Below are 18,922 nucleotides of genomic sequence, written 5' to 3'. Positions count from 1 at the left end.
TTTCCAGTGAATGTTCTATTAGAGTAGTTAGCTGACTGCTCTATTAGAGTATCTCGATCTTGTACACCTCCAATGCTGATTCGGGTCCTTGTTGCCTAAACTTTAGCATAAATCCACTGATAATACCTTGGAAAGATGTTTATAAGGTGGTTTTATGAGTATTTGTATTATTAGTGATCATAATATGCTAAGACAAAATTTCATTATAATACTCAGCATATTGATCAAGTAAAGCCTAAATATGAAGGGGGGGGGGGCTTCAGCCCCCAAAGCCCCCCCCCCCTGGATCTGCCCCTGCATACTCCCTCTTCTTCTGCATCTCATGACGCCTATACACCATAGGCGTCATGAGATGCAGAAGAAGAGGGAGTATGAGGTAGTTTTTTTTGCTCTGAGGTGGTTTCTTTTCGGCAGACTGTAATACGGGTGTAGTGACTTTCCTCAGACTTTATAAATTGCCTTCCCTTTGAGGTTTTCTAGCAGTTAACAACTGAAAAACAATGGTGCAGGCCTCGTACACTACCAGGAATAGCCTATCGCTTCGAGTTGAAAGGGGGCGTATCCCTAACGTACACGAACGAAAATGAAGAGCAGCTTTTTTTTATATATATATATTTGTTACTGTGCAGAAATTAAAAAGATTGTTGTGCACAGGTGTGATCATAATGAATGTTCAGGTTAGTACAAAACTCATCTAAGGTAGGGGAGTGAATTACAAAGGGGGGGAGTGTGTTCCAGAGTCTGATTGTAGAAGGGAAAAAGGAAAATTTAAAAGAATCAATCATAGTGTCAAGCTGTTTATAATAACCTTCCCTTGATGGACGATGATTAGGTATTAGATCATTTGTGGGTATACTTAGATTGCCATTAATTATCTTATACATTGTAGTTATCTTAGACTTGTTTCTTCTTTCTTCGAGGGTAGGTAAATTTAATGATGACATCATTCTTGTTACACTACTAAATCCAGAAAAATCATTGTAGCAAAATCTAGCTGCTCTCCTTTGGATGGACTCAAGTTGGTTTATGTTGGTGTGGGTGTGGGGGGCCCAGACAGAGGATGCATATTCAACAATGGGACGGACCATCATCTTATAACAATTGTTCTTAACAGAAACAGGGCATTGGTGAAGGTTACGGCGCAAGAATCCATTAACCTGGTTTGCTTTGTTAGTGACTCTTTGAATGTGTTCATTCCATGATAGTTTCTGGTCAATGGTGACCCCGAGATATTTCGTGTGAGGAACCTCAGAGATGATAGAATTCTCCAGATGATAGCTATGAACGATGGGATTTCTTTTATTGGTAATTCTCAAGTGTTCGCATTTCTTAATGTTAAATTCCATCAGCCAAGTATGAGCCCATTCAATGAGTTTGTCAAGATCCTGTTGTAGGGCTATACAATCTGATTCGGAATGTATGTAGGAGTACAGTAGGACATCATCTGCATACAGTTTAATCTTACTATTGACACAAACAGGGAGATCATTTATGTACAGTAAAAACAGAAGTGGTGCGAGTACAGTACCTTGGGGTACACCAGAGAGAACTTGTTTAGAGTAGCTGTTTTTCCCTTCTAGCACTACATACTGGGATCTGCAAGTTAAGAAGGACTTAATCCACAATAGGATAAATCCATCAATCCCATAATGTTGAAGCTTGAGGTAGAGTCGGGAATGTGGAACCTTATCAAAGGCCTTACTGAAGTCAAGTAGGAGTACATCACACTGGCCCTTATGATTCAAACACTTGGCAAAGTCATTAACCGTGGAAATTAATTGTGTTTCACAGCTCCGTTTGTGACGGAAACCGTGTTGTTCATCACATAAAATGTTAAAAGATGATAGATGATTAGACACACTTGAATATACTATATGCTCTAATATTTTACAGCAGATACACGTAAGGGACACAGGTCTATAGTTGCATGGGTCTGATTTATTACCTTTCTTATAAATAGGAACTACCTTCGCAGTTTTCCAGATACTTGGTAGTGCACCTTGATCTAAAGAGGCCTGGAAGATCAATGGTAAGGCTGGGGATATTTCATATGCCACTTCTTTAAGAAAACGGGCAGGAAGGTTGTCAGGCCCAGATGCCTTATGTTGTTGGATGTTGGATAGTAGTTGGTATATGCCATCCACATGTATCTGAATTGGTGGTATGCTAGGTGTTGGATCAGTACTTAGCGTAGGAAAGTGACTGACATCTTCATTGGTGAAAACAGAGGAGAAATAATCTGCTAAGAGGTTTGCTTTGTCTGTAGCATCCACAAATGTTTCATCCTGATGTTTGAGGGTGCCCACTCCAACAGAATCTTGTCTTTTATTCTTAATGAAAGACCACAGACGTTTAGTAATTGTGTTCTTATTAGGATCAACAAGGTTGGATACATATCTATTAAAAGCTGTACGACATTCGCGCTGGGACTGTCTTTTAAGATCGTAATACTTAGACCAGTCTGTTGATAGGTTAGAACGTCTAGCTTGATTGTATGCACGCTGCTTTCTGCAGGTCAGTCTCTTAATGTAATTATTGATCCAAGGGTGCTTACATTTGGAAGAAATTAGTTTGGTTGGGACTGAATCCATACAGGTATTACAAATGGACAGAAATTCATTCCATAAAACATCAACAGAAGTTGAACTTGAGTGGTTATTGAGAAAGTCCTCACAGAGTGTTTGAATGTTGCTTCGGATAATGTTAAAGTCAGCTTGGGCCCACAGATAGATTATTCTTTTAGATGGGGAGGAGAGGTTTGCTATAACAGATGAGACAACAAGAACTGCTTCATGATCACTGATACCATCTACAATATCACATGTCTCAACTAAAGAAGGTCTGTTGGTTATGAAAACGTCCAATATGTTTGGACCTCTAGTGGGTGTGTTGACCATTTGACTAAGTGCATTGTCATTAAGGAAATCAAGGAAGGAGTTGTTTAGAGTAACAGGATAAGAATGACCAGTGGTGCAACTATTTATCCAGTTTATATCAGGAAGGTTAGTGTCTCCTGCAATCCAGAATGCAGAATTGGGGAATTTCATATGAATAGCTGTAAGCTGTCGGCAGAGTTCTGCTAGGTAAGATTTGTCACTAGAAGGTGGTCTGTAAACTGAGCAAGCAATAAGTGATGATTGATCTGCTAGTTGAATATGACAAGCCACTAACTCACAAGACAAGGCAGTGAGATTTGAGGCTTTGTCGAGAGAATTTGTGGGAAAAAACATGTTAGTCACACTATAAAACAGTTTAGAAGATACTTCTGTGCGTAATGTTGGTAAAAGTGGTTTGTTTAGCAAGCACTTCCTTAGCAGTGCATAGCAACGTAACTAAATAAATTACAAAAATTTCATGAATTATGAAATACTAGAAGTAGCTAGCAATATTAAATATTGCACAACCCAAAACTACCCTATTGGTTAAAACAATAATATAGTTGGTTAATTCATAGTAGCAGATACTACTATCCATGGTTAATTCCAGATGAGTTAGCTAGCTGCATGGCGCCTGGTTTTTAGAAGTAGCACAACATCAACTTGTTTTTACAAAAAAGTTAATAAACAAGTACATAAAAAATTGGAATTTTCAACTAGAGTAGGGATCATAGCACATCGATAATAGTAATGAAACAAGTTGGAGTGTGCACGATATTAAATCACAGTAAAACAATAAGAAGTGTTATATCCCTACTGTGCATTTCCATTATGGTATCTTGAGCACAGTAGGGATATAACACTTCTTATTGTTTTACCGTGATTTAATATCATGCACTATTCCATCTTGTTACAGCACTTTTTATCAATGTGCTGTGGTCCGTACTCTAGTTGAAAATTCTATATATCTTTTGTTTGTTGTGTACTTGTATAATTTAATAAGCTAGATAATTAGATTTGTAAATATTGTAATTTAGCAAATTATTTTGTATTTCGGAAACTACGTTGCTATGCACTGCTAAGGAACACAAGTTACACACAGAAGTATCTTCTCAACTGTTTTCTATCACATGAATTGTTTAGAGAAAATCTTGAGGCTGTCCTTCATTTTCATTTACATAGGTTCAGGACACCCCCTCCCTTTATTTGAAGAAATTCGTTATTTCTGATAGCCTCCAAAACTACGTAGATATACCATTTTTTGGTTGTTTTACAATAGCCTAATGTGAAAGGCATTCATAACGTCTTCAGGAACTCACATCACCTGTTCTTTTTTTTTGTTTTATTCAAGCTGACATGAATAAACCACCTTCAAGCTTACCTACCGGGAAGTTTTATGTGCAGCCTTCATTTCTCACATACAGGTGCGGAAAGACAAAAAAATATACAAGCATACATACAAACACACACATGTTTATGGAAATAATTTCAGGAAACCAGGCGTGTGTCCTCAGCCATCCTTTGGCTGGTTGTGGGCACACACTTGATTTAAAAACTGGTTCAGATTGTTACACAATGATTATTCTAAAGAGTTATACAAATACACTATATGTAGACACAGTTAATACTTTCCTACACACATGTAATAGCAACTGTATCTTTTAAAAAAATAGACTTACTCTGTACTGAAACATCAACTATACTGATACCTAACAAAACCACTACCAACAAGAGTAAAGTTTGATGCATTTGACCTGTAAGAAGAGCATCAATTAACAGTATGTAATCACTTAAAAGAGATTGTATACCTTCAAATAACAAATTATTATTTTTTATTTATTAATGCTTTACAGCACAAGTGCTGAAGGTCTGTAGGACACCTGGTCCTACAGCCTGCTCAAAAACTTTAGCTACTTAAGGTGTGTTTGAAAAGTTGGAGAAAGGAGAAAAAAAAATCCATGACTGGGCCTGGGTAGCCTCGAACCTGCAGCCATCCGATTTATGCTCGAACGCTTTCAGGAGTCTACCAGGTGGTCAGGATGTTTTCTCCTTGTTATTTTCATGTAATTATATCCATAGGAATTCTAGCGAGTAACTCATTATCTCTAAGTACCGCAAATAGAACCAAATGGACACTAGTTTATTTATTAATGCTTTACAGCACAAGTGCTGAAGGTCTGTAGGACACCTGGTCCTACAGCCTGCTCAAAGACTTTAGCTACTTAAGGTGTGTTTGAAAAGTTGGAGAAAGGAGAAAAAATCCATGACTGGACCTAGGTGGCCTCGAACCTGCAGCCATCCGATTTACGCTCGAACGCTTACAGGACTCTACCAGGTGGTCAGGATGTTTTCTCCTTGTAACCTCTCTTAACAAACTCTCTGAATTAAGGATACAAAAGAAAAAAATTCATAATAAGGACAATGAATTTGGTCCTAACAGGTCTGGACAATACACTTTTTTACCTCTAAAACCTCTATGCACAAAAAGTCTTGGTCACATTATAGAGAGATTCCACTGTAATTGAATAACACCTTAAAAAATAGTTATCAAAAAAGGTAAATGAGCAATAAAACAGTATATCCATTATCCATCACAAGGGTAAGGAATCTGCAGTAAACCACCTCCCTTGTATATGATCCCTAATTTCCCTGACTCCTGTTTATCTATTTTATACATTTAACAGCTTGTGGTTCATCAATATTGCATGCATGGGATCAGACATATGTATGTACAGTAAACCCTTGGTTATCTGAACCATTCTGCAATGATACAAGTGTGAACTGTTTGAATAACTGAAGCCCATAAATTTATATTCACAGTTCTGTTGAAATACTCTAATAGAACACACACTTGTACTTATAACACTCTAATAGAACAGTTATTTCCAATTTCAGACAAAAAAGGCATGGATAACCAAGGGTCTACTGTACTAATCAATGTGCTCCACGACTATGGAAGAGTGGCCATTCCGCTTCATTTCAGCCATTATACAGCATTACAACAAGGAAATCAGTGCCTCTGCAATCAATGCAGTGAATCCATTCACTACAAAAATTGCAGACAATTCTCATAGACAGTGCTGAAGTCATGACATGCTTCCCACAAATTGACACCTACACGCTGTTATTATTATCAAGAGTAAATAATACATTACTATTATTAGGCCCAGGGCACATACAACCAAGTACAACCACCAATGGGGCAATCTACAAATGGGGCAGAGGGCCTGCTACTATTACAGTCCGGTAGATATAACTGAAAAAAGGGGTGAACCCGGAAAAAAATCGAAGAAAGTTGATTTTGGTATCATCAGAAAGCAAATTTTTCATAGAATAACATATCCAAAATCCTCTAAAATCCACCTTGGGGAAAAATTTTTATGGCCAATTTAGTATTGAGGCATATGTGACTGGATTCTGGAAAGTGGATCTTCCACACATATCCAATTTACCAACTTTGACAACTCATAACTTCAGATTGGAAAATGGTATTGACTTGAAATTTGATCAGTAGTGAGCACCAGCATCACTTATTAGGTGGAGAAAATTTCAGATTGATATTCAACTTGAACACTAAGTTGTAGTTTCTCAATCGGATGTATTTGCAAACCCATTTTTGCAAATCTGGTCATTTGTGACCAACAAAAATGTGTTATCCTTAAAATTAATTATGTTTTCATAAGAAACAGTTTCCTTAGCACTTCTGCAACTCTCTCCCCCACATTTTGCAATACACTAATACTCCATGTTTGCAACAAGAGCATAATATTGCTACCACATGGATTTGCAGTGGAAAGCTGGCATTTATATTGTACAAAATTAATATATATGATCTCTGGGACTGGTCCCATGTATATCATCATCGGTTGCAGCCTTAATCCTTCTAGTTTCCAGCCCCATATTAAGTTCCCTCCAATAAATAACTTCTGGCATCAGCTAAAACCATTGATCCTCAAAACTCCATCCAACTACAAGGGTTGGCACACTTTCACAGCTCGCATGTGTAATAACTTTCTGATGCCACCATTTCCATGTACTTTGTTTTGTATACCTGAGACTCCTCAATGAATCAGACTGATTCCCATCAAACTCCAACTTTTTCAACATATGCAATTATAGCATTATACAATCCATCATTAACTTTTCAATCATTTGCACATCATTTGATTGATGATTAGGCCGACTTTACCTATTCAAATGTTGCGGACGCTGTATCACAGCCACCCCATGCAGGCATGTGAAAAGAGGACCTACGTATGTGCCCAATAACGTCATCATTTTTCCAAATCTTCAAATGTTTTACAACCTCTGAATGAAAAGAGATATGTACTTGTCATGTTCTGCTTCCAGCGTGCACCAGTACACCAATCCACTTTCGCCTGTGTAAAGGCGAAGGAAGTTCAATATCACTGCCACAATTTTGAGTGAGGCACTTCCGTTAAGACCATTTTCGTTACGTCATTACATTCAAATTAAATTCCTCCAGAACAACTCGGTGATACTAAGCAAACCAGACCCTTACTCCATGCGAAGGGGCAGGCGCCGCCAGACTAGTTGAATGGGGGCGTATCCCTTACGTATGTCAACGAAAATGAAGAGCAACTTTGGGGCTTTGTCGAGAGAATTTGTGGGAAAAAAACACAATAGTCAAACTATAAAACAGTTAAGAAGATACTTCTGTGCATAATGTTAGTAAAAGCAGTTTGTTTAACAAGCGCTTCCTTAGCAGTGCATAACAATGTAATTAAACGAATTACAAATATTTCATGAACTACGAAATACGAGAATTAGCTAATAATATTATTGCACAACCCAAAACTACCCTATTAATAAATAGAATACATAGTTGGTTAATTTATAGTAGCATATACTATCTATGGTTAATTCCAGGTGAGTTAGCTAGCTGCATGGCGCCTGGTTTTTAGAAGTAGCACAGCATTAACTTGTTTTCTCAAGTTCACCCTGGTCGCAGAAGGACCTGTAAGATATAACTTACCCAGCAATGGATTTTCCTGTTCCTAAAGAACATGATGGCGTAATGGTGAAAGTTGCATCTCCATAGAAGACTGTATTCGTAAGCTATGACTGTTAAAATAAGCATCTGTAGTTTATTTTCCACATCGTCGCTGTACAAATTGATCTTTCTGTTGTCAACACTTTGTAGTGCTGTAGATTCGAAAGTTCTCGGCTTCTAGGGCTGAAATTTTGCTTGATCATTCCTTTGGCTATCTAGATAAAGGTAATAAAATTGAATGCACAAGCATGTGAGGTTCTCACAGATCTGGTATATAGTAGTAATTCTCCTGTATAGGCAGGAAGACATACTCAAGAATGGCAAGCAGAAATGGTAACACAACCTTTTGGACTATTTGCAGACAAGAAAACACATGCAGTATATACAGTACATGTATAAAAAATGGCATACACACATATAGTGTATAGCAACATTCAACATACTACTATTTCTTTACAATTACAATTACTCCTGACAGTATACTGCACATATGGGCAACAAAAAGTCCCTTAGTATATTTACACTAACCACCTCAGCACATAAACAGATTATTGTACTGACACATGACAGTGTTTATATCACTTTTATAACTGCTACAATATGGCTGGTTAAACTGGTACACAAAAACCAGTCAAACCAGTTGCTGCCTTTGCTGGCACAGTAGACAGTAAGCTTATAATGTGTTTCATAGAACCTTAACTCAAATCATCAGAGCGTGTTACACATGCATATGCATGACAAACAAACACCTCAACAGGATTTCCTCTGATTTCAAGGATCGATGCTTAAGCAAGGTTCTACCAGTCACCAAAACTCAACTATTAGTTTATAGTGTGATTTAGTGGCATACACAGGCACAAAACATAATAACCTTCTTGTACAATATTACAGTATAAAGTACATTTATGTTGGACGATGTCAAACAATTTTGGTATTGACACATAACAACAAAGTGTACACTGTTAAAAATAGGGTGTAATCCAATCACCTTTGGGGGAGTTCTAACTGCTGTGTAAACTAAACTCCTTTGAAGGGAGTTGTAGTACTCCCCAGGGGTGCTCTAGGAGCAACTAAAAGGTGTTACAAGGGCATTGCAACACTCCCTAAAGGTGTTCTAGGAATAGCTATAAAGGTGTCACAGTACACTTTAAAGATGTTCTAGTGCTCTCCATGGTGGCATTTTGTTGAAAAGAAATGTAGGCTTGCTACAGCATTCCAGTAACCGTCATGTTGATTTCAATTTATACTCAATGACTACCAACAACAAAGCACATTAGCAGTACACAATAATATATTTGCAACACCTTATACTTACCACATAGTTGTTTCCAAGTCATTCTTATAGAAGTTAGCAAACTGTACTTATAACCTAATTTTCAATAGAAGCATCCAATTGTGGGTTTCAATATACCTAGGTGTGGGCAAACACCCTTACAGTGGCTTAGCTATTATTGGGGAGTAAAATGACATTTGTGGTGTTCAACAACACCCCAAGTGCTACAATACTCCCCTAGGGTGTTGTAAATACCATGGGTGTACATGAACACCTTTACAATGGGTGTACCTGTAACACCTCGTTTTAACAGTGTATATACAGGAATCTATTGAATTTAAGAGGATACAGCATAGCCACACATGGTTTATTCAAAGAAAAATTTAAGTGCTCAGAACAAATGAAAATAGAGCCTCCTCTTGGTACAAAGTTAGTGATTGTACAGCAGTAGCTACATTAGCCTTAATGCTAGCTACTTCAAGCCTCAGTATAAAATAAAACAAAAAGCTAGCAGTGCCACCAACAGTGAGGCTATGAAGCCCGAAGCTATCTACACTGTACCTTGTGAATGATGCAATCAGACATACCACAAGTACGTGCATGTGATGAAGTGAACAGGTGCATGCATGGTCATCAATCTGCAAAACTACAGTTGCAAACAAGGTGAGATATTTAGTTTACTTTCACTGTCTAACGACATTGTATAACACGTTAGTATAACCCTCAAAATTTATTATATTGCTATGAATGGATCTACTGATCTAGGAAGCGTAGTAATCCTTGATTGTGATCTAGAAGCATAGAAATCTAGGCTACTTGTGTAGATGTTACTCCTCAGCTGCTTGTCTAGTACTGTGTTCACTACAAATCAATGAAATCAATCCATAACCGTTACGGGGTTCTTGTTCAGTCTAGAAGTCTTTGCAATATCAACAAATTCCCTTCTACACAACATGTGAAATTCCCCACAAAACTAGCTACTTGTATATAAAAGCTAGGATGCATGATGATGTAAAGAGTATTTATATTTCCTTTAAGAATTGTACAAATAGCAGGTCCTTTGCAGACAATCCATACAGAGCAGGCTGTAGACAAACTCCTTAAATAGAAAACAGTAATCTATGCATGTAGTACTAGTGTATCATTATTAGTTTAGGTTTCCAATGACTGGCCAAGAAACAAGAAGTGGCTGTGCATTATCTTGTTCATCTATCTACTGTAACAAGTAGCCTTAGGACGTGTGGTAAGGGCAATTATTCAGTCGTCTTGTGGCATTCTCAATTAGCCCAACTTGTTCTTATAACATTTTCAACACTAAAGACTATTGAATCTTATCTCCTGAACTAAATACTGTACACATCATTCAATGGATATAATCATTAGTTAGTAAACTTTATAGCCTCACTAGTACTCACACAACAACAAAAAACTAACCTGTCAAATCTATACACCTCAAATCAACCACGTACTGTTTTAACAATATTCACATCTGTGGCATCCAGATTAAACTCTTAACACCACTGCTGTGATAATTAGGACTAGGATTATATATCATCAGAATTTTATTCAACTGGGGGCTTATAAGCGCTGAAGCATAAAGCTCAATCCTGCTTTAGCACACATCTGTGTTGACAACGGGATGTTCCCATAAAACTTGAAAATCTTCTCTTAAAACCACTACAATACATTGGAAACAGCTTCCCTAGAGGGCACCAAATTAGACAGACTGGAAAATTTTTTTTGCAAAAGTGTTATAGGGAAAACATCATACATCTTGCAAATCCCTCTAGAAAAAAAGTGCTACATGGGAATATTATTCTAAGATCTATTGTCTGAGCTATATACAGTCAAAACATTAATCTCCATTCAATCATGTCCTTTATGCCCTACAAGATGTTATAGTACTTCACTGCATTGACAAATTGTTAGGGGAAAGCTGCAGTTACAACCTTTATTTTTAGTGCTACAAAAACATACAAGTTGCTGGTACACTGTATTGTGTTAAATGTACAAAACACAGTCTACATAGAAACAGGTTAACTCTGTAGCTTGTTTAGTAATAATAAAAGTTTCTTCTACTAAAAAACAACACTGAGAAGTACAAATTTTTTGTCAGACATTAATTTCTGCAACTGTGCCATATATTACAACTACAAATTATGGCCCATGAATCCAATGATTAATTATGCACACAAACCTGATAGCTTTTTAAATAAGAAATCTTCAAGATACTCAAGGAAAGGTTGTAGAATGGATAATCATGATTAGTGCTAACATTCCAACATGAATCATTACCAAGAATAAATGTAAGGTTGTAGAGCTCTTGAAAATCGGTCAAGTAATTGCCATGCACAATAGAAAATGACTACATAACCATGAACAACTGAACAGCCATTGTTAAGGTAACAGATGATGGTACAAGGTTACACAGTATTCAAAAGGCAAGCACTTACGTATGAATTTTACAAGTTTGACATATCTTTGCAATCTCAACAAATTCTCTTCTACACGTGGGCAACAAGTATGTAACATTAAGTCCACACAAAACTATTTGTACATAAAAAGACACATGATGACACAAGCCATTACACAGATATTTATTTTTTCTTTGAAAAGCTGTACAGGTACCAGTTGTGTGCATGTTACCAGTTATCCGTTCATCTACCACAATAGTAGTGTTGGGAACGACTAATAACTTTAGTACCAATCCACCAATAACACTAATGAGGTGGTTAGCATGTTATAATCTAACAAAGACAAGTCAACAATTCAGTGGTATTCCAACACAAAAGACTGTGGCTCAGATCAATAAACAGGATAAAGGGATTATTCAGTGTATAGTTCTGTGAACATCAACAATGTGGCAATGTGGCTACTTTCAGCTTAAATGATTTAATATACATCATCAATAAAATAATCACTAATGCTACTTCCTTTCTCAGTATAGGGAGACGGTGAATAATATCACTGTAGAGTCATTCATCTAAAACATCCCACCACAACAAATCTGGTTTGGTATGAGTATATGTATCATGGACATCTTCTCTTGCACCTATTCTACTGTATGTAGCCAGTTTCTAACATGACAATACAGACTATAGTCTATAGCTTTGCACTAGGGCTATGCAATAATTGCAAAACCTATATCTTGATAAGTGACAACCATCCTAATTTACACTTACAAATAGACTCAGGAACACAAAGCAAAACCTTCATCTACGTATACATGATCACATTCATTCACGAAACACTTATACAGTAGTATGCAGGAAAGTTCAAACTGGCATGAAGACCATACTGAGTTATGATATGGCAGGATACCCACTACCTGTTGGACTATTACATATATGTAACACTTGGACAGTACATATGGTTTTACCCCATGTTATATCATCTAATGTGAAGTTACCAGTTTTCCTTTGCTTCTCCCATGATGATACTTAGAACAGTATAAGTGCATGTGCATCCAAAGTTAAAAGGTTTTCCCTTGCAGTGAAACTTTATTAATAGGACCAACTTTGGGATCAAAGCAATTGACCTCAATAATGTGGTCTTATTAACGAAATCATGAATTGATTATAATGAACTCTGTACAGTACAAGCAAATGCCTTGTCAGTGTCACACACAGAAGATCTGCATTTGTTGAATCAATATTAAAATACTGTAGCTAAACATAGCTATACTTGTCAAGACATCCAAATAGCTCAGAGCATTCCTTCAGTTCCAAATATCCACCATTCAATTCACCATAGAAAAAGTAAGTGATTTTCAACCTTAGCTTAGATTTCCTCTGATTTCCTTCTGCTATACCTCATCTTAATCGCTATTCACTGCTCTTTCCAAATCTGGTTCGGAATCTGAGGTATCTATCACATGTCGTGGGTTATTATGCCTTTTATTGCATGCCCCCGGAATGCCCAATACAAAATGTATGGGGAAATTTGCTACACATGGTCAGTTGAGGCCATTATGAAGAGCCAAAATTTTTGTGAATTGGACTTCTTTTGGCATCATTGTACTCGCAGAGTTGCTCCAAATTTGGAAAGTTACCACAGACTTGAGGTAGGTGGTACACGATAATTAATTTAATTTTTAATGGCTTTTCAATCGAAATGTATTGGACATGCCTGTCCAGCTGGCATTTTTGCCATGAACAATAGTATAGCAAATGCCCACAACTTCTTGATATGAAAGTTAGGTATTTCAAAGGCTGCATGCAGCAAATGCTAGCCACTAGTAAAGCTCTATCCGACCGTAGCATTTTTGAGGCGCACCACTGAATTACATACTGGATACGATCAGTGCAGTAACCACAACTGAACACAAACTGAACTTTATATCGCCAGTGGATGTGTCAAGCTCTGCTAACCAAAGGAATATAGCCGTCCATACAATTCAGTGTTCAGCGTGATATTACCCCCTAAACTCAGTCTCTACAAGAATAGAAGAGTCCGGCACCATGTTAATAGAGGACTTGCAGCGTGACGTAAATCATCGTAATTGTTAAGCAACTGTAGCTGTCGGCCATGTTTCGGGACAGTGTTGTGGCTGAAAAGCGCTTTCTCAGGATTTGGTACAGGCTGTAATGAAGAGAATCAGTATTGAGTTGTGTTGTAAATACCACCCAGCTCGTTAAAAAAGGCGAAGAAGTTAGAATTGGTGAGTAATGTATCGAAATTTAATTAGCCACCTATTTCACAAAGCCAATGATAAGATCCTCTATTTTCGAAACCAGCCCTGCTTCCCAATGCCCCTATACCCAGCGCTTAGTGAATAAATCTCGTTACCTTCATTCTGACCCAATATACGCCATACAAAGTTGTCCCGAAACATGTCCGCCTAGCAACCGTTGCTTCACGCGTGCATGCATATCAAAACATATGTATGGGATTTGTCAAATCAAGCATTTTCAGGTGGTCAACATTAACAGTTTTCAAACACTGGGTTAAACCTTTAAAAATGAAGAATTATGCATTAAATAAATCTAATATCTGTTTAATATCCTTTTTGAAACCTCAACTTGGTAAAACAGGCTGATCATAAAATCTCATCATTCCATGTCATTTTTTGTCCAATACAAAATACATGTATTTTACACTACACGCTAAAACACTAATTTACAACCTTTAACTCACAAAATGTCTACAGCACACCATACAATAAAAGAAAGCCCTTGAATTTCTCTATCCAATTCCGACCGTACAAATGGGAAAATGTCGCCATAAAGACAGTTATTTACTGCTGATGATGACATAATACGCGCTCCATACATTAACCTATTGGAAAATTTAATTATCTCACCGGGAAAATCCCAATTTACAAGTTGTTATCCTCAACCAAATTCGCTAAATGTGACCTGATCTTGGAAAACCTACCTTTTTGGCACATTTGTCAATTTTCTGTTTTATAGCTTAAATAAGGTACTGGGTGCTTATCTATCTTGTGTCAAAATTTCAACTTAATATCTTTAAGCATTCCTGAGATATGGCCAATTTTCTCTCCTGTACATTACAAACTAACTTTTATGATAATGTATTGAGTTCTGTGAGTGATTAAGGGTGACAAATGGTGACAAACCACTTTGTTTACCAATAATTCCGTTTGTACTATCTAGAATACTTTATAAGACATTTCTGATAGTTTAATGAAGTATTCTTGGTACATTTATGCAATTAAATGCCATGTATTATTGTCTAAGACTAAGTTTTAGCCATTCCAGCACCTGAACAAATCACCTAATTTGTAAATTAATTGTTGTCCCACGCATGTGAAATTACTACATGGTCTGATATAATCATCCATATCTCCTAAGAAAAAGAAGCTATGGGTGTGAAACTTCACAGCAAGAAGGTTTAATAGTTGCTTTATCCAAATGTGCAAAAAAAATTAATATTGAAAAAAATGTTGAAATTTCAATTGAGTTTTCCCAAAAAGTTTGCTTGTGCCCAAAAGGTAGGTTTTCCAAGATCCGGTCACAAATTTGGTATCATTCTACGCAGCGAAGGATGCTTAATAAGACTCCGACCGTACAAATTGTTAAACAGGTTAGTTTATAGAAATATGTTTTAAAACACGTGTTTTTACGGGCATTCTGAACACGTAAATTTCGCGGTACAAGGCTCCTTTCTAGCTTCCCCTTCGTTACTACACAAAGAACTTACACATGAATCGAATCGCCTTTCATCAAGGAATCTGATAAACCAAACTTCGTGTCTGTCAACCAAAATACGCGGAAGTTATGGCACCTTGTTTAGAGGACGGTGTTATTTTATACGAAACGGGCGTAACCCATTCGGAAATCCGGAATATCTTACACAAGTTTTGATATGGTCCTCTATGGTGTTCGCCCTCCAGTGCCAACTTGTAAAGCAGATATTAAAAACAACAAACAAAAACAAGGTTAATGTTATTTAATCGGGGAACACTTTTAACCTTAAATAGCGGCGGCGGCTATAGTGTATACATGCGTAACATGGTAGCTATTTCAACCTTTTGAATAATTACCATACCTTTGGGGTCCCTACCTTTGCTTTGTGCAAGCCGGGATCTTCAGTTGGCCTGGTTGCTTTTCGTGTAGCAGCTAGTCTGTGAAGCGCGGCGGCTAAAACATGGTTTGCACGAGAGTTTGCACCAGAAGATCGCCAGTTGATTCCACCCACGCTTGTATGGAATCCAATCACGTGAGCGCGCGAACAAGCACAAGGGCGAACAGTGGAAAAGGAGAGTCCACTATACTCCATTAAATTTTGTAGTAGCTGATTCTTCTGGCAGCGGTGCCAAAATATATAGCTAGGCTTGAGCCAATAGACTCTTTCCAAAACCACGCCCAGTTTTCGGCCGCCATTTTGAATGGGGCTACTATGCCATGCGCATGGCGTATTCTCCGGCGTATTCAGTCTTTGCAGTGAAGTTGTTTCGTGTATTTTATAGAAAAGAAGTAGGAAAAGGAAACCACAGATGCTTCTGACGAAATTTAAGACGATGGCCATGATTCTCGGATTCTCGCAAGTATAATTTCAGTCAAATTTCCACTCTCCATGGCTTTGTTGTGAGCATAAATTGTTACTCGTGACAATCATTGTGAGTAAGGACAAGGAGTGGAATGTACAGACCGTAGATACTACATTTTGTGAAGTTTCAATCTGGCAGATCAATTCAGTGCAACCCATCTGATCTTACTATTAAAGGATAGGGACGGAGACCGGGAGCTCACAAAGTCCGGAGCTCCTGATAAGACAGATGCTGAGTTGTGCTGTAAACTGAATTTCTGAGACAAAGACAACATAATTTGAGGTGAAACTGCTGCTTCAGCAAGCAGTATAGTGGGTACATCATTTCAGATAATAATATTATCATAACACAACAATTTTGCGAATTTGGTGAATGCTCTATTAGAGTCAGTGAATACAGTCATTATGGATTTTGGTACTATACAGAGTATTTCAAGACTACTTTTAAGCAGAAACACTTAGTACAGTGCTTTATACATCATAGGGACTAATAAACTTCCCTTAATAATGAATCACATTATAGAAGTCATGACGTGTCGCCAGTAGCAGTGTGAATATAGTTAACAATTGTAGGGATTTCATTAGCTAGATAAACAGCCATCTAACCACTCAATACGTCAAAGCAAAAAAAGTTATTATAAGTGTATAACTGCTACTGCTATGAGCAAAATTATTTTAAGTTACTCTAATAAAGCAGTCACCCATTTTTAGATTTATTTTTGTTACAGCGCACAGCAATCCTTCAAAGAATAATTGTAGGCTTTGACGTTTAGAGTATTATTAGCAGTACCATATGGGCTAAAGAATTCATTGCAACTATGAATCTTGTTTAAGATAATAGTGGCGACATAGTCCAGACTAAATGACACCTATAACCATATGAATATAATTTGCACTTATATGGATTTCATTAGTTAGATAAGCTACTGGTTGATCAATAAAGCTGTCTGCACACATCAATTAGCTCTCAGTACAACTATTTATGATCATAGGCGATTCTAAGGGGGGGCCAAGCCCCCCCCTGTTAAAAAATAACTTTTTAAAAATCTTGGGGAAAAGTTGCTGTATAGATTGGCATTGTTATTTTTGGCATTGTTATTTTTAGCATTTTTCATGTTTTTAGAACAAATTTTAGGCTGTTTTCAAGCCTTTAAATTGCAAAAATCCTGCAGCTTCTGGGGGTTGCACCCCCAGACCCCCCTGAAAATTCTACTTTATACTATAGCCAAACAACAATAGTTATGCTGTTCCCTACTGGCCCCCCCCTGTAGGTCAGGTCTAGAATCGCCACTGTTTATGATTTATGACAAAACAATTTTAAAACTCTCTAATAGAGCAGTCTTTCGTTTTTAAGTATTAAATAGTTGGTAATGATGGCTTGTTAAGTAACTAAGGCATTGTAACTAGTGTGCAGTGGTTAACTGTGCATTTGTAAGAACACATACAGAACTGGTAATCACTTTTCCATGTACGTAGCTTATATAATGTGGCATGATCACCTTATGTGACATCGTTATACATACAGTAATGTATGTTTGTGAAAGTTTCATACGTTAGTATGTATCTTCCAGTACAGTGGTGGCTGACTAACTAGACTCAGTTACTAGTGCTACAGACATAAAGTCCGATTAGACTGAACTGTTTATATATCTATTCTCTCTCAGAATGGATACCTGCATTGCACAAATTCTAACCATATAATTATGTTACTCAGTGTTAAGTTTAATCCAAAGAGATATCCAGTGATGTCATCCTTGATACAGTACCATATAGACCTTAAAAACATTTTGATGAGAAAACACTCCACTGGTATTATATTCTTTGATAATTTGACTTACTGTTGATAAGGCCAGGCCAAATTAATTCACAGTTTATCGTCACCGCCCGCATGGGTTTTTAGGAATAGAGCAATAATTTCATAATTCATTATTTCTCACGTGATAATCATTGCTTACTCTTCTGAACTCGTTTTTGTATATTAAAACATGGTGTATGCAACAAACGTGACAATTATTCCCAGCCTGGACTCGTTAGTACCTTCAATAAATGAATTTCTAAAGATAGATTGCATAAATGAATAGCTAAGTATTAACAGTGACGTAATCAAATAAGCTCTGCAATCATTGTTAAAGTGGCTAGCAACTGTGTGAAGCTACTTTTTAAATGTTTTTCCATGTTAAAAACATTATGAAATATGAAAAATGACCTCCCGCCCGCATGACTTTTTCAAATATCCCGGACGATAAACTGTCAATCAACTTGGCCTGGCCTAATCAGGGAGCTTGCATGAGTCAGTATGACCAGCATTATATACTTATAGCAGATTTGTAAAGTGTAGTATTTGATAGTTGTATAGCACACATTTTAATCGGACATGTATCTAGCAGTCACATGTGAATGTTGTACTATACAGTGAAAATACTTGGATCTCATTGGCCGCAATTCTTTTCATATGAAGCACTAGGTGTGATCGCATGAACACCTTGGGATGAACTGAATAGAATACAAATGGGACCATGGAAAGGTATCCTTAGTAGAGGGGTATCCTAATTTGTTGAGAGTTTAAATGTGTGTATATACAAATGGGAGTACTTGCAAACATTTTTTAGGTGATTGGTACCATTGTAATAGGTTGTACTTCCGCTTCAACAATTGTCCAGTGGAGTGTGGCGCTTGGCCAGTATCCGAGTGGCCTGCAGATCAAAGTCAGGCTAGGGATAGATTTTTTAAAACCCCTTCTATGTATTT

General features: G+C 37.2%; 1 protein-coding gene across 4 annotated transcripts in view; it reads right to left on the bottom strand.

Moving 5' to 3' along the window:
- Positions 1 to 15,820, bottom strand: part of LOC136266074 (protein sidekick-2-like) — a 76,806-nt gene extending 60,986 nt beyond the window's left edge. Inside the window, exons 1-2 of one of the 4 annotated variants that reach the window (XM_066061048.1) lie at positions 15,689 to 15,820; positions 4,556 to 4,630 (exon numbers count right to left, since the gene is read on the bottom strand). In XM_066061048.1, the coding sequence (XP_065917120.1) occupies positions 4,556 to 4,625 (70 nt within the window). In that variant the 5' untranslated portion in view covers positions 4,626 to 4,630; positions 15,689 to 15,820. Of the gene's footprint in view, positions 1 to 4,555; positions 4,631 to 8,333; positions 8,523 to 15,325; positions 15,408 to 15,688 lie in introns of those variants that run through there. The other 3 variants (XM_066061041.1, XM_066061059.1, XM_066061053.1) reach the window with 3 other exon arrangements.
- Positions 15,821 to 18,922: the final 3,102 nt, after the last annotated feature.

This window comes from Dysidea avara, chromosome 1, assembly GCF_963678975.1.
Source record: "Dysidea avara chromosome 1, odDysAvar1.4, whole genome shotgun sequence".
NCBI lineage: Eukaryota > Metazoa > Porifera > Demospongiae > Dictyoceratida > Dysideidae > Dysidea > Dysidea avara.
This window is presented reverse-complemented; position numbering and strand designations above follow the sequence as displayed.